Source organism: Pelophylax lessonae, assembly GCF_965119305.1.
Source record: "Pelophylax lessonae genome assembly, chromosome: 9".
Taxonomy (NCBI): domain Eukaryota; kingdom Metazoa; phylum Chordata; class Amphibia; order Anura; family Ranidae; genus Pelophylax; species Pelophylax lessonae.
Window position 1 is genome coordinate 244,980,332 of NC_138776.1, and position 17,260 is coordinate 244,997,591.

Below are 17,260 nucleotides of genomic sequence, written 5' to 3' on the forward strand. Positions count from 1 at the left end.
TATGATCACTATTCCTACACGGGAGAATGACAGACGGCTTGTTTACATTAGACGCCTGCCTTTCTCCCTCTCCACCAACGATCGCCGAGTCACACGCACGGACTTCCTAGGGAATGAGCCGGGGCGGGCGCGCTCGCCCGCTATATGCTCACAAGCAAGTGACAGGCAAGTGACGTACCAGTACGTCACTTTGCCTGGCCGGGGCTGACCGCCGCAGTATATGTACTTGCGGCGGTCGGCAACCGGTTAACGTTAAGACGCTGGCTGGTGCTGGCCCATAACAACCGATGCAAAAATAATAGATGCAAAATTGGACCATTGCCTATTTACATCTACTGTACATCAGTTTAGGTCCCCTTACATACAACTAAACAAAAATAGTTCCTGAATGGATGCGGATGTTTACATCTGTTTGCCCATAGGAATGCATTGCTCTCCCTTTTTCATCTGTCAATGGACAGGGGGAAAACAGACCTCCTCTTCTTCAAGTATCAATGTATCCTTAAAACCCAACTACGGGCAAAAACAAATGTTGCCAATCATGCAGTAGGGCTGTGCCCACAGTGCACAGGTTACCTGCTCTTTTTTGTCTACGGGATTAAAGAACAGAGATATACTTACCTAATCCTCTGCTCCCCCCCCCCCCCCAAGACCAGTTCCTGTGGCTCCTGCCCCGACCCCCCCCCCCCTCCGCAGTCTTGTGTGGTGAACTCTTCCTGATGTCATCATGCCCATAGACCTGCTCTGGACATGAGGACGTCAGGAACAGTCCACCACTGGATCGTGGGGGAGCACAGTTTGCCGGTGGAGGGGGGGATCAGTTGAGTATATTGCTTTCTCCTCTCCCCTGGACAAAACGAGCAGTTAACCCATGCCGTGTGGGCACAGTCCCACTGCATCGGAAAACACTTTTTTTGACCTGAGGTTGGGCTTTACTAAAAATAATTGTAGCAGCCTCCTAGGTAGGTGCTAGGTAAAAGCATCTAATGCTCCTTCTGTTTATCAGGGGAGCCTGATCTTTGGTTAGGCCTGCACTCTGAGCTCAGTGTGTATTCATCTGGTCTGAGGGAGTGTCCCCTCTGTATCCAATAGGGAGGCCTGTTGGACAGTGGAGGAAAGCTGGCCAATGATACACAAGCTTTTGTAACTGTTCCAGTGGGTTGGCACCTGGAGAGGTGCATCATGGGTTTGGTGATAAAAAGGGAGAGCACATGAGGCAGGGGGTCTTTTGGCGGGAGCAAAGTCCCAGGAGGAGGTGGACGACTGTCTCTCCTCCTGCAGGTGTGAGAAAGGTGGTTCAGGTGGTCGGCCTAGTGAACCAGGTGTGTGGAGCTGAGCTGCAGAGGATCCAGAGTGCTGACAAGTGGAGCTGCTAGCAGAGACTTTTGGGAAAAACAGTATTGTGAGTACCAGGAGTTTTGCCTAAGGGTCTGCCTAAGAGAGGGGATCACTCCAGAGAAGTCAGGGGATCAAGGAGCTAGCTCACACAGGAATCATAACAGTAAAGGGGGTGCCGTGTAGTTAACCCTGAAGAATAGGAACATTAAAGGGGGTGCCAGGAAGGGCCCTGAATATTGTTCTGCAGTACAATTTACCTCAAGAAGCTCATTTAACCACTTTAGGACCGGAAGATTTTGCTGCTTAATGACCAGGCCCTATTTTGCGATTCGGCACTGCGTGAATTTAACAAACAATTGCGCGGTCGTGCGACGCTGTACGCAAACGAAATTGACGTCCTTTTTTTTCCCACAAATAGAGCTTTCTTTTGGTGGTATTTGATCACCTGTGTGATTTTAATTTTTTGCGATATAAACAAAAAAAGAGTGACGATTTTGAAAAAAAACACAATATTTTTACATTCTGCTATATAACATTCCCCAAAAAAAAAAAATGTAAAAATCAAAAATGTTTAACATTTGAGGCCAATTTGTTTTCTGCTACATATTTTTGGTAACAAAAATAGCAATGAGCGTATTTTGATTGGTTTGCGCAAAAGTTATCGCGTCTACTAACTACGGGAAAGATTTATGTCATTTTTATTGTTTTTTTTTTTCACTAGTAATGGCGGCGATCTGCGATTTTTTTTTTTTTTGCGGGAGTGCGACATTGCGGCGGACAGATCGGACCCCTAACTGACATTTTTGACACTTTTGGGGGTACCGGTGACATTACTACAGTAATCAGTGCTAAAAAATATGCACTGTTACTATAATAATGCCATTGGCAGGGAAGGGGTTAATACTATGGGTGATCAAGGGGTTAAATGTAAGCCTAGGGGAGTGATTCTAACTGTGGGGGGGTTGGGCTTGTGAGATGACCATAGAGACATGCGATCCTATATAGCAGGATCACATCGTCTCTGTGATCATTGCAGGGAGAAGGACGGACGGCTGTGTTTAGATCAGCCGTACGTCCTTCTCTGTCAGTGGGGAGAGATTGCCGGTGTCAGGCGGCCATCGGAGCCACCTGACACACGTGCCAGCTTCCCCGCTGATGAGCAGGGGCGGGAGGTATGGTGTGTGGGCTGGTGTGGCTCGGGAGGGGGGGGTATGGTGTGATCCCTCTGCCGCCCCCCCGGCCCATGGAGCACCAGCCACCACTGCTAAAAGTCTAGAATCTAATGGGATTATAACTTCAAGAGTGGAAGCGAATGTGAGGGTTGAGATCCAGAAAGAGCCACCACCAACACCAAACACACTGCCTCTTACCCCAAATAATGGACCTCCTGTAAAGAAGGTCAAACTGGCATGATAATATCCTCAGTGATCAGAGCCCCAAACACCATTCTTTCCTCAGAGGTCCCTCTCGTATAACAAAGAACCCTCTCCATTATGGTCCAGAGGCTTTTAGTGTCTCAAAAATGCAGAAGGGGAACACTCATTGGGTAGTACGTTCAAACAAATTAAATTATTGAAAATAATCCAAAAAATAAACTCACAGGATTCTTTGTTATCGGAGAGGAATGAATGGTGTTTGGGGCTCCAATCACTGAGGATATTATCATGCCAGTTGACCTTCTTTACAGGAGGTTCATTATTTGGGGTAAAAGGCAGTGTGTTTGATGTTGGTGGGGGCTCTTTCTGGATCTCAACCCTCACATTCGCTTCTACGCTTGAAGTTATAATCCCATTCGATTCTAGACTTTTAGCAGTGGCGGCTGGTGCTCCATGGGCCGGGGGGGGGGGGGTGGCAGAGGGATCACACCATACCCCCCCTCCCGAGCCACACCAGCCCACACACCATACCTCCCCCCCCTCCCCGGTCACCGGCTCACTCACCCTGGACATGTGGAGGGCAGGCAGGCAGGCATGGCTTCTCCTTTCGGCCAATCGGCAAACGGGTCTCAGGACCCACTTCCTGATTGACCAGGAGGAGGATCCGTGTGACAATAGCGAATGTTCATTCGCTATTGTCACACAACTGGGTGGGCTCAGGGCGCAGTCACGAAGGGGTAAAAAATTAACTGCAGTATATTTTTTAATGAAATTTTGCCTTTTGCAGTGATATAGTGTGGCATAAAATATTGGAATGACCACTATATTATTCTCTAGGGTGCCTGCTGTCAGAAAATATACTGTATAATGTTTTGGGGGTTTATGCAATCTTCATGCCTAAAATGGTCTTTTAAATGTGTGCAAAAAACACAAAAATGGCTCGGTAGGTCATAAACATTGTACAGATGCGCTGCTTCACAAGCATGTTACAGTATTTAGCTTTCTTTTGGTGGTATTTGATCACCTGTGCGATTTTTATTTTTTGCGCTATAAACAAACGTCAATTCTGAAAAAAAAAATATATATATATATATATATTTCACATTCTGCTAAATAACATTCCCAATAGAAAAAAATGTAAAAATGTATTCTGCTACATATTTTTGGTAAAAAAAATTCTAATAAGCGTATTTTGATTGGTTTGCGCAAAGGTTATCGCGTCTACAAACTAGGGGAAAGGGGATGGGCTTATGGAATCAACACAGAGACCTGTGATCCTAAATAGGAGGATCACAGGCGCTCTGTATTGATTCCTGAGAGAACAACGGTCTGCTGTGTTTACAACAGCTGACCGTCATTCTCTCTCCACGGGAAGTGATCGTGGGTGCCCGGCAGCAAACACGTGGATCCGCTTCCCCGCTGCCTAATGGGGGCACGAGCACCCCCCCAGAAGCGCTTCCGTGAACCAACGTTCCAGTTTGCTGCTGTTGGCTTGACTGCTGTTCTGAAAACTTCCTCTTTAACCTCTTCCCTTTTGCTCTGGGGGTTCAAAGCCTCTGTATCTTTCACAGCCATTTCCATCACTGAAGCTATCTCAATTGCCTTTGTAAGGGTAACGTCTTTCTCTGTTAACAGTCTCTTTTGGCTAGACTCACTATTCAGTCCCATGACAAACTTATCCCTCAGTGCAGTAGGTAAATACTCCCCAAAAGAACAGGTTGAGTCTAGTCTGCGAAGGGAGAGCATATATGCCATAATATCTTCACCTGGCTGTTGCTGCCGCTGATAGAACCTGAATCTTTCTGCAATCTCTAGTGGTTTAGGCTGGAAGTGATTTCCTAACAGTGTCAGGAGCTCTGCCAAAGTCTTAGTTGCTGGTTTTTCAGGGAAAAGGAGATCCCTAAGAGTGCCAAATGTCCTAGCACCAACCAGTGTCAAAAATACTGCTACTTGCCTGTCGCCTGGGATGGCATTTGCACAAAAATACTGTTCCAGTCTCTCAATCCAGGAACTCCAGGTTGTATGTTCTCCATCAAATTCACTTAATGTCCCGATCAATGACATTTTCCTGCTGGGCTCTGTGGGTGTTTGTATCCAGCTGACAATCCAGAGTTTTTTTTCGTCTTTTCTTTTCTCACACAGATAGTAACCTTGTAAATCCCATCCTCGTCACCACTGTTATATTCTCCGTGTTGTGAGAGACACAAGACTCTGATCTGGAACAACGGTTGTTTATTCAGGACTCACTGTACACTCCAACATGCATTACAGGACAGCTCTGTATATCAATGCATCTCTTACATGTTTCTAAGATGGCCACTCTGCCCCTTGACCCTTGTCATCACTCCTGGGTGGAGCCAGCCTTAAAGTGACAGTACATGTGAAGCCCTTCAGGTATAACAGTACCTATGCGTCAGTTTAAGCAGCCGAGCCAGCCTGCTGCAGTATATCTGCAGCTCGCAGTCAGCAAGTGGGTAAATAAATATCAAATTTTTTTTTCTTTGGTCCCCTAAACAGTGTCCAGCCCCCCCCTGGCCTTTGGTTGACAATCCAATGCCTATTAGCCTAGAAAATGGGCATTACTGATATCTAAGATGTAGCTTCTATTGATTTCATTAGGGTCCAAATTTGGAATCTGGGATTCGAATGTTGGCAGTCCTCAAAGGTCTGAAAGGTCAAACCGAAAAAAAACAAAGAAAAGACGCATCAGATGGTCCAGAGTAGCCTTTCTTAACCTTTTCAACACAGAGGAACCCTTGAAATAAACTTATGGTCTCGGGGGCACCCCTGCTAAAAATTTTAAATCTACAACTCATAACACATTAGTGTGACAGTCAGTGGGAAGAATGCTCCTTATTCTTGTCATCATTGGGAAGAATTATCCCCTTACAGATAGCTAAAAGGAACAATGGTGTCATTGGGAACATATCTGAGAGGCAGAAATTTCCTATTGCTCAAGGAACCCCTAGCAACCTCAGGAGGAACCTTAGGGTTCCACGGAACCCTGGTTGAGAAACCCTGTTCCAGAGTGTCCACCGAGAAAAAAGAGGAGAGGTGTAAGTGCCCTTATAGTGTAGTGTGCATCTGAGGTAGGTAGTGAACAAAGAAAATTGTAGGTAGAAAAAGAGGAAATTAAAGAACTTACATCTGGTGTGGTTGTGGTTACCATGCAGGGTGAGACATGCAACCTTCCAGGGTGCAGGTGGAGAAAACTACTGTCTCTACACAGGTTAAAGCTGGTTGAAGGGGTCCTGATCCTGGATACCAGAAGGTCTCTCAAGCTGGTTAAATAAGGGGAGGTAAAAAAAAAAAACAAAAAAAACATTGGTGGTCCAAAATTGCAGAGGTGTCCATTGTGGTGTATAATGCGGATAAGGTGTGTCTAGAGATGGATCAGAATCATGTTTGACAAATATCATAGGAAGCCATTTCGTGGCTCACAACAGGTACTGTTGTGGAGGGATCTGGGGGTCTAAAAGACCCCAAACCCCTCCTCTGCACTTAAAAGCATTCAAAACGCCAAGTTTGGCTGTTTTGAATACTCGCATTGTTTTTTAATTTGCCGCCGAGTACCCGGAAGTGATGTCATGACATCACTTCTGGGTTTTTTACATGGAGACTGCATTCGGCTCTGATCGGGTCTTCACTGCGGCGGCCGTGCAGGTAGGATACCCAGGTCTCCCCGGTGGGACGGACCCGGGCGAGCCGCGGAAGGCAGCGGGAGGGGGGGGAAGTCCCCTCCCATGACAGCCGAGCGGCTTCTCAGCCACATCAGTTGTCATTACAAGACAGCTGACCGTCGGCTATGGACGCCGGTACCGGGGTGATGCTTCTAGCTGCAGGCATCTCTCCAGTACAGCACTTTCCCAAAATATCGGCAATATCGGTAAACCTCAGGGGCCGATTCTGGTATATCGGGGAAAGTGTATATCGGCCCCCGATATATGGGCATTGCCGATAATCGGTCGATCCCTACTGTATACACAACAAGATGTAAGAGAAAATTTCCTCAAAGTGAAGGAAATCCCCTGTGAGTGTCCTTATTGGAAAATGTCCCCTCTATTACTCTTTTAGTGACAACTCAAAATGAACACAGGTTTTCACCCAAAGCAACAAAAAAAAAGTTTGACTTAAGATACAATTTAACTTTTTTCTCAACGTCTTTCTATGAAAATCATATATATGTTGATGAGTGTTGAAATGATTTCCAGGAGTTCTGCTAACTTTTTTAGAAAATATCATATGGATATTTTGCAATCAGTACTCTCTTCCCTAAAAGCTGACGGAACTTAATTGTGCCTTGCAATGCATAATCCTTCAGTGCTCTGTTGTACATTGCAGCCAGCTAGCTACTTCTAGTTACGGGAAGGTGTGATACATACACTGGGAGGTAGATTGCTTCCTTTAACCCTGGATTGAAGCCAAGGCTAATAACTGGTATATAAAACAGAACTTGTCCCTTGTAAGATATTGTCAACATGGAGAACTGGCTTGGATTATGCCTTGTGCTACTCAGCGTTACCTGTTCCTGCAAAGCTACTAACACCTGCAGTAAGTATGATAGATATCAAAAGATGAACAGATGACAAGATAAAAAAATAAATAAATAAAAATGGAACTATATCTCTTTTTCCAGATGTTCCAGACACCAAAAAGTCTTATGTCATCAGCCTGGCCATCAACATGGCTCGTAGCGTGGGGCCATGTGTCCCTCCTGATCCCAGTGTTCTTCTGGCACTAAACCTTGGGCAGGTCCAGGACCCTACAGCCCAAGACATCCTAATTGAACAGTTGAAAAACGATGCTGTGGATAGAGTGTCAAAAAGTAAGTAACTTTCATCCTTTTTTTCTTTAGCTGTCCATTTTGTTGTACCAATACCTCTTTTGGGCAATATTGTTCTGGTCTTTCTTCTCTTTCCCTCTTGTTTTGTTGCTTAATTTAGCCACAGTTGTCCACAGAAGGGATCAAAAAAATGTTAAATGTTGGGTCATAGTACAGCCAATGTTCATCCTGATGCCTTAGGGATTGGTTTGAAATTATGGCAAATTGGTTGGAAATTATGAAATTATGATTTGAAATTATGGTAATTTGGTTGGAAATTATGGAATTATGATTTGAAATTGTGGTAAATTGGTTGGAAATTATGGAATTATTATTTGAAATTGTGGTAAATTGGTTGGAAATCATGAAATTATGGTTTGGAAATTATGGTAAATTGGTTGGAAATTATGAAATTATGATTTGAAATTATGGTAAATTGGTTGGAAATTATGAAATTATGGTTTTGAAATTATGGTAAATTGTTTGGAAATTATAAAATTATGGTTTTGAAATTATGGTAAATTGGTTGGAAATTAGGAAATTATTTTTTGAAATTGTGGTAAATTGGTTGGAAATTATGAAATTATGATTTGAAATTATGGTAATTTGGTTGGAAATTATGGAATTGTGATTTGAAGTTATGGTAAATTGGTTGGAAATTATGAAATTATGGTTTTGAAATTATGGTAAATTGTTTGCAAATTATAAAATTATGTTTTTGAAATTATGGTAAATTCGTTGGAAATTAGGAAATTATTATTTGAAATTGTGGTAAATTGGTTGGAAATTATGAAATTATGATTTGAAATTATGGTAATTTGGTTGGAAATTATGGAATTGTGATTTGAAATTGTGGTAAATTGGTTGGAAATTATGAAATTATGGTTTTGAAATTATGGTAAATTGTTTGGAAATTATAAAATTATGTTTTTGAAATTATGGTAAATTGGTTGGAAATTATGAAATTATGATTTGAAATTATGGTAAATTGGTTGGAAATTATGATTTGAAGTTATGGTAAATGCAAGCTCCAAAGTTTTTATTGCTGTGTCTTTTTTGGGTAAACCTTCCTTCACTTATTGTCCCAATAAAAGAAAAAGTGAGGGCAAATCTCACTTTTTGTTGCTGAAACAGGAGGTGAGGGGTAGTTAAAATAGTATGTCACCACAGAGTGGCTTTGTGGACATAATCTTCTACACCGTGCCTCGTCCTAATGGGCTTAATAAAATAATTGTATAGATAAAATGGATTTTAATGGCACAAAACTACTCAAACGATAGATCAATTCAAAAAGTATTATTAAGCATACAAATCATGATTAAAAACTATGACTTTGTTTCAACAATATTTGCTGTTGTTACAAAATGGGTACACCTTTTTTAATGACAGCTATAAAAATAAATAAAATAAAAAATTATTAAAATTCTTATTATATTAATCTCTTTTAAAAAAAAAAAAAAAAAAAAAAACGGACTGTCCTGGATTGTGTAACATGTGTTTGTATGAATCAGACACAGCAATGCAATTGTTTAGAAATGCATTAACCCTTTTAGGGCTTAAGAACTAAATGATCCAGCCATACATTAACTGTTAATATCAACAAAAATTAGATGAAGGTCCAATTTACTTGAGTCGAGAGAGGATGCACTCTTTTTAGACACCCCCTGACCCAACTATTTGTAGAAAAAATCAATCATAAAAAATAGATTTTTTTTTTTTTATTATTATTTCTATTGTTCCCTAAAAGTAAATTCAGAGTTTAGGGTGCATTTAGTGCATAACCACAAACACTTGCCTGAAATGATCATAGCTGTTTATGCCACGGCTGTTTTATGGAAAAAATAACCTTATTCCTTAAAAAATCTCATACTGGGAGTGCCTGCATTTGTTTCTGAAATGGGAATAATGCAAGTAAAAATAGTAATATTTAAAGTAATATATGCTGATTAAAAATTGGAGCTAATGGGAATAAATGTATAAATATAAAATATATCCAAAAAATGATATGTGTATAACTTGAGCATAAATATATATCAGTTTTTCAATATACTTTAAACATTTATTTATATTTTTATTCTCATAAGCATAAATTAATCTCATAGTGTCTGCATTTGTTTCTGAAATGGGAATATTATTACTACTAATAATAATTAAAATAATGCATTCTGAATAAAATATGGAGTTAATGAGAGTAAATATTTAAATATGAGTAAAATATATCCAAAAACTAATATGTGTATAAATATATATTAGTTTTTGGATATATTTTACAAATTGTATTTCCATTAGGTCTATATTTAATCAGAATGTATTAATATTATTATATTTTTACAGTTTTGTTTTTTATTCAATTGATGAACTGAAATGGTTTATTATCTATATTCTGAAATTTGTGTGAGGTGCTTGTATATTGACTATCAATTCAGTGTTACCATCACATTAATTTTTATACTTCCAATAATTTTGGCTACTGGGTATTTGGATTTAAATATGACCCCAAGGAGGGGTCTTGTATTGATATAGAGATGTATTTATGTTTTTCTATCCCTGATGAATGGGCATTCTTGGACCCCAAAAATGCGCTGGATACTTTATGGATTGTCCTCATGACTATTATTTATTATAAAGTTGTACCTGGACCTCCTAGCAGTGGTGTGGCGCTTCAATAACCATTTTTGTTACAATGAATCTCGGAGCTTATGAGACACCCCCCTTATCAGGGCTCAATGCACTTACAGTGCATCCGAAAAGTATTCACAGTGCTTTGGTTTTTCCACATTTTGTTATGTGCCTTATTCCAAAATAAATTACATTTATTATTTTCCTCAAAATTGTACAAACAATACCCCATAATGTGAAAGATGTTTGTTTAAAATCTTTGCAAATTTATTTAAAATAAAAAATGAAAAAAAAAAATCCCATGTACATTAAGTATCAACGGCCTTTGCCCAATACTTTGTTGAAGCACCTTTGGCACCAATTACAGCCTCAAGTCTTTTTGAGTATGATGCTACAAGCTTGGCACACCTATTTTTGGGCAGTTTCTCCCATTCTTCTTTGCAGGACCTCCAAGCTCCGTCAAGTTGGATGGGAAGCGTTGGTACACAGCTATTTTAAGATATCTCCAGAGATGTTTAATCCAGTTCAAGTCTGGGCCCCTCAAGGACATTCACAGAGTTGTCCCATAGCCTCTCCTTTGTTATCTTGGCTGTGTGCTGAGGGTCGTTGTCCTGTTGGAAGATGAACCTTCGCCCCAGTCTGGGGTCCAGAGTGCTCTGGAGCAGGTTTTCCTCAAGGATGTCTCTGTACATTGCTGAATTCATCTTTCTCTTGTTTCTGACTAGTCTCCCAGTTCCTGCTGCTAAAAAACATGCCCACATCATGATGCTGCCACCACCATGCTTCACTGTAGGGAAGGTATTGGCCAGGCAATGAGTGGTTTCCTCTGGACATGACGCTTGCGATTCAGGCCAAAGAGTTCAATCTTTGTTTCATCAGATCAGAGAATTTTGTTTCTCATTGTCTGAGAGTCCTTTAGGTGCCTCTTGGAAAACTCCAGGTGGGCTGTTATGTGGCTTTTACTGAGGAGTGGCTTCCATCTGGTCACTCTACCATAGAGGCTCGATTGGTGGAGTGCTGCAGAGATGAATGTTCTTCTGGAAGGTTCTCCTCTTGCTACAGAGAAATGCTGGAGCTCTGTCAGAGTGACCATCGGGTTCTTGGTCACCTCCCTGACTTAGGTCCTTCTCCGCCAATCGCTCAGTTTGGCCGAACGGCTCACTCTAGGAAGAGTCCTGGCGGTTCCAAACTTCTTCCTTTTATGGATGATGGAGGTCACAGTGCTCACTTCATGACACTTGCCAAAAACATGCCCAAAGCATGATGCTGCTACCCACATGCTTCACTGTAGGGATGGTATTGGCCAGGTGATGAGTGGTTTTCTCCAGACATGATGCTTGCCATTCTGGCCAAAGAGTTCAATCTTTGTGTCATTAAACCAGAGAATTTTGTTTCTCATGGTCTGAGAGTCCTTCAGGTGCCTTTTGGAAAACTCCAGGCAATGAAAGTGTGTGTGTAATCCACATTATGGATGATAAAAACTAAAATATGTGTGAAATGAGCTGCTGCCCCCACTTAAACTGGCTAACTAGGTATAATATCTTAACAAAAAATGGGGTTGGCACTGCTCTGTGCGTGATAACGCCCTGGAGGAGGGTGAAACGCGTCAACGCAATTTCCGGCTCACTTTTGAAGCTTACGCCGCTTCCGGTCTTGGTGGAACGCTAGGCGGGACCAGCGCAACCCGTGCAGTCACCGCAAGTCTGGAAGTCCTTTCTGCATAGGAGATTGTATCTTCACTGAAAGCTTGTGATCACTCCTGAAATGTGAGTTTTTTTCTGCATTATTTAATAAAAGCTTATGAAACGGGATTACATTATCTTGAGTTTTTCCCTCCTATGGTCCCACATTCTTTGGCTTATTGAGGAAAGATTGGGTATTTCAGTCCACAAGACTAGTCTCAAAGGAAAACAAAAGACCCACACCAGACTAAGTGCGTTTGACCCACATGCAATATTGCTAAGGGGTCGTGGCAGTCTGGTAAGTGGAAGTATCCACGGGGAGTGGACCCTCTCACCATTGCACCTTATCTTTTTGGCACGGATTGTCACCAGTTTGTACAATAAAGAGCACTTAAGCACATTGCACCTTCACTGGCTACTTGCTTAAGGACTTTTTTGGGACTTTTATGGAACTTTATTTATTTATTTATTCATATTTAAATTATTTATGCACCATTGTATGGTATATTGATTTGCCTTCTATCACGCATATGTATTTGCACTTGATTTCACAGCACTGTATGATTCAGATTAGGATGAATTATTTAATTTATTAATTTACTGTTCATTTATTTATTTGCAATATTGCACAGTTTTCACCCACCTACACAAGAATTTTGGCACCAGTCACTTTATATATTCCGATTTGCGCTGTGTGTCCTTTTTTGTCATATATAAAATAATGTTGGCTGATATATAGTGATCTGTGCTCTAAATGGACAGTCCATACATAGTATGCAATAATCCTTCTGTTAATCCAACATTCCAACCATCATTGCAAATCCTTATGTAGCACTGTCCCCTTAGGGCTTGCTCTATAATGACTTCTCGGGCCTCCTCTGATTACCAGCACACAGCCATTTAGGAAACAGTTCCCACATCCCTCCTTACTCCCGATGGCTGGTCACACATTAAACAGTCCAGGGGTATTGATTTCTAGTGTTTATTTTGGAACTTGGATGGGAGAAGGGAATAGTAGGATACTCCAACTGTAACTATTCACAATGGATAAGGACAACTCTCACTTGGCCTTACCAGGTTGTTTGTGGAAGCAGCTGCACTGCTTAATCCATACTGCCACATGTATGTAAAGAGTTAAGTCTCCTTGCTCTTTTCTCTCCAGCAATAGACCTGGTGAATCTACATTATCTTCGGGACACTCACTAGCATCCCCTTTACTGAGACCCGTCCACTGACTCTTCTAGCTGCAGGGGTGGCCCCCCTCAGGTCAGGCCCCTTGACACAAATCTGTACTCACTGTACTGAGAATAAGATCCTTCGGTGTCTCCCCTTTCAGTCAGCTTCACCAGACCTCTAGGTTCAGTTCCTCACTAGCACTCTCTTGGCCTTCAGGTTGACCTCCTGAGGCCGTATGGCAACTCTACAGAGGAGGAGGCAGCAGTCCCCTCCCTCCAAGACTCTGCTATCCAGCCAAATAACCCCAAGCACATGTTCTCCTGGCTTTTATTCAATATCCCAGCATGCAACAAGACACTTTTCCTCTGCCAAATCACCAGGGCTGTATCAAACGTCCGTGTACTCATTTGTCAGGTTTCCTCCCACTGTCCAATATGCCTCCCTATTGGACCAGTGTGAAACACTCTGTAAACACAATGAGTTGCACCTGAGCACAATGAGCAGGCCTCACTAACAGATCCTGCTCTCTGGTAGGCAGAGAACAATATAGATTTAACTGCAGTCCTTCTGGTAAGCAGACAGGACTCAAAACTATACTTTCTCTCTAGCAGCTACCTAAGAGGGTGCTACATCAACCCCCCCACCAAACTGAGCCATGTCCTCATTGGCTCTAGGCACCCCCCCCCCCCACAAAAAAAAAACCTGTACAAAAATTTACAAGGAATATCCCACAAACTTGGAAAGGGGGAAAGGGGAAATAACATATGTACAGGGCCATGGGCCATACCCAATATGTGGCCAGTGAATACAATAAATTACGAGAAAAATATATATCTCTGCTGTACAATTTTTACACATAGAAATGTACCGGATAAATTTGTGCAACCCCCCCGCCAAACAAAAATCTGCCTGACAGGTAAAGGTAAACATCCTAACTGACTAAACTACACATGACAACTTTACATATGTACAATGAAGACAGTGAATTGCTTCTCCAAGCCTGCAAAGGAAAAGGGGAGTACACAGCAATTTTTACATCCTATATACTCACGGTCTGAGAGTCCTTCAGGTGCCTTTTGACAAACTCCAGACAGGTTGTGCCTTTTTCTGAGGAGTGGCTTCCATCTGGCCTGATTGGTGGTGTGTTGCAGAGATGGTTGTTCAGAGAAACACTGGAGCTCTGTCAGAGTGATCATCGGGCTCTTGGTCACCTCCCTTACTAAGGCCCTTCTCCCCATTTACTCGGGCGGCCCACTCTAGGAAGAGTCCTGGTGGTTCCAAACTTCTCCCATTTACGAATGATGGAGGCCACTGTGCTCATTGAGACCTTCAATGCTGCATAAATGTTTCTGTACCCTTCCCCAGATCTGTGTCTCAAAACAATCCTGTCTCGGGGGTCTACTGACAATTCCTTGGACTTCATTGGTTGGTTTGTGCTCTGACATGCACTGGTAACTGTGGGACCTTATATAGACAGGTGTGTGCCTTTCCAAATCATGTCCAATCAATTGCATTTACCACAGGTGGACCCCAATCAGGTTGTAGAAGCATCTCAAGGATGATCAGTGGAAACAGTATGCACCTGAGCTCAATTTTGAGTGTCATGGCAAAGGCTGTGAATACTTATTTATGCGTAAATCTTTCATTATTTATTTTTAATAAATTTGCAAAGATTTCAAACAACAGATGTGCAGCATATGCCAGTATAAGTGTCCATTCAACCTTTAGGCCCCTTTCACACTTGTGTGTCATGTCTTGCGACTTGGAACTGCAAAGTCGCATGACAAGTCGTACTCCATGATTTTCAATGAGTACAATTCATATCTGTGCGACTTCAAGTTGCAATGACTTCAAAGTAGTCCCTGCACTACTTTCATCCGACTTTGATGACTTGGGTTGTCCCTGGTTTGTATAGCTGAATGTACTTACTTTGTTCCTGTATGTAGAAGGTCCCAGTAGGTAGTTACTGGGATTACACCGTCCCCTGAGAATAAGGGGAGGGGGTGTTACTAGTAGGCTCAATGAAAGTTCCTACTTGTGTGTTGAAGAAGTTTCTTGGCTTAAAACTTACATGTCTGGTTGTTTAGGTTCCTCTTGGAAGAAGAGGTCAGTCAGAGGCCCCTGATTATGGAAATATAGACCTGGAAGAGGATGCATCATTTTTAACTGGATACTGTCTGTGGAGGGGACGGTAAACTAATGTGACCTAGAGAGGAAGCTGCCTACTTGCTTAGGTCCACTGTGTATGTGGGTTTATTGGAGGGTGTATCCAGAGTCCTCCTTTAAGGTTAAGGAAGCCTATGAAAAGTAAGAGAAGTGGTGCTTCTTAGTGGGGGATGCATTGAGGCCAGGTGATTGCCTTGTAGAGTAGTACAAGGTAAAAAACAAAGAAGGGGTTTTTCCTTACTTGTTCAGGGGTAACTCTGCCGTGTGGGTCTCTTTAAACTATGTCCTTGTGTGCTTCCACTGCTGCTGCCCTCCGAGACGTTCACTCCCCACCGGCTGGTGAGGAATGGCGTCCCTGGAGATCCCCGGAGTCTATTTATATGCATTGCGCATGCGCGGTGCCGCGCTGCGTGATGCCTGGGAACCAGGGCTTTGGCCGGTCTGCCGACATCTGCGCATGCGCCGAGCGGCTGCGCGCGCTCCCTGTCAACTACAAGCCTCAGCTCATATAGATAGAGATGCCGCCAACACAGAGAGTAGCTGCAGGGACCCAGTGAGGACTGGGTTTGAGGACTGCCAGGGTGGTGCTGATGGGATGATAGGCAGCTAAAATGGCCCCTAATAAAAGGGCTTACCGTGCATGTCTTTTTCTACACTTGTATCCAAGAAGGTCACTTGGTTTGCACTATACGACATTGAGAAATACAGGTTGTAGCTGTTTCAGTTCATCTTTTTGAGGCATTCCTCTATAAGGTGTTCGGGACCGTTCCAAATGATGAACCTCTGCCATAGTAGGATGTGTTGAGAGTATTCTGAGTTTTCCTCTTTGGCAAGGAATTCCTGTTCCCACACCCCCAGGTATAAGTTGACGTACGATGAGGCGCAGCTGGTCCCCATTGCTAAGCCGCATACCTGGAGGTAGTGAGAGCCGGAAAAGAAAAAATAGTTAAGTGACGATATAAACTCCAACATTTGCAGTATGAAGTTATTGAATTTCACGTCGTGTAGACTTTGTTGTCTCAACACTTGCTTGACTGCCTGCAGGCCTTTGGTATGTGGGATGTTGTTGTATAATGATTCAACATCAATGGTTAATAGGAATGCGTCTTTAGGGATTTCCATTCCATCTATGACTTGTAAGAAGTGGATGGTATCTTTGGTGTGGGAGGAGAGGTCCTTTACGTGGGGTCTAAGATACACGTCAATTACCTGGCTGATGACTTCTGTGATGTTGCCATTGCCAGATACAATCGGTCTCCCAGGGGGGGTCAAGAATGTTCTTATGCACCTTGGAGAGTGCATAAAAAGTAGGTGTCCGAGGATGTTGAATACGGATGTATTCCCAAAGGGTTTTTGATATGATGCCCTCGTTGAGGGCCTTATCTACCTTTCAGTAGAAATCCTCGTTGTATGAGTTTATGAGAATGGGAGAGATTTTTTGGTTGCAATTGGTATTTTCGGGGATTTATGAGCACATCTGTTTGTAGTGGTCTTTGTTCATGATCACTACGTTCCCACCTTTATCCGATGGCTTGATTATTATGTCATCGTTGTCTTGGAGTGTTCTGAGGGACTCGCGTTGTGTTTTGGTTAGATTATCCATTCGATAGTTGTCTTTCAATTTTTCAATTTCTTTGGTTGTCTCTCTTACGAACAATGCGATGGCTGGATTTTGATTAAAAGGTGGAAACTTGTGTGATTTCTTTTTGAATGTTGGATTGGTACGATCTTCTGTGTCATCACTGTCTTCGTCCTGTTGTATGGAGTCCCGTGGTTCCTTTGAGTCGTCTAATCCTCCTTCTTTTGCCATACATGGTTTTTAGTAAAAGTTTCCGTGCAAATAGGTTTATGTCCTTGATAGTTTCAAACTTATCATTTTGACGATTAGGACAAAAAGAGAGGCCTAGAGATAGGACCTCCCTTTCTCCTTCCGTCAGTGTGTGGGAAGAGAGATTTATTATTGACATTTCCTCCATATTTTGAGAGCTTGTGTCTTTTGGTCTGATAGTGCTTGTGCCCTGGATATTGGTTTGGCTTTGCCTAAATAAAAACTTATTTTGTGTGGTAGGGTCCTGATTCTT

At 42.3% G+C, this 17,260-nt stretch overlaps 1 protein-coding gene across 1 annotated transcript in view; it reads left to right on the forward strand.

Moving 5' to 3' along the window:
• Positions 1–17,260, forward strand: part of LOC309564347 (uncharacterized protein) — a 106,516-nt gene that overhangs the window by 56,676 nt on the left and 32,580 nt on the right. Inside the window, exons 10-11 of the mRNA XM_082268973.1 lie at positions 7,182–7,265; positions 7,351–7,539. Of these exons, the coding sequence (XP_082125099.1) occupies positions 7,182–7,265; positions 7,351–7,539 (273 nt within the window). The remainder of the gene's footprint in view (positions 1–7,181; positions 7,266–7,350; positions 7,540–17,260) is intronic.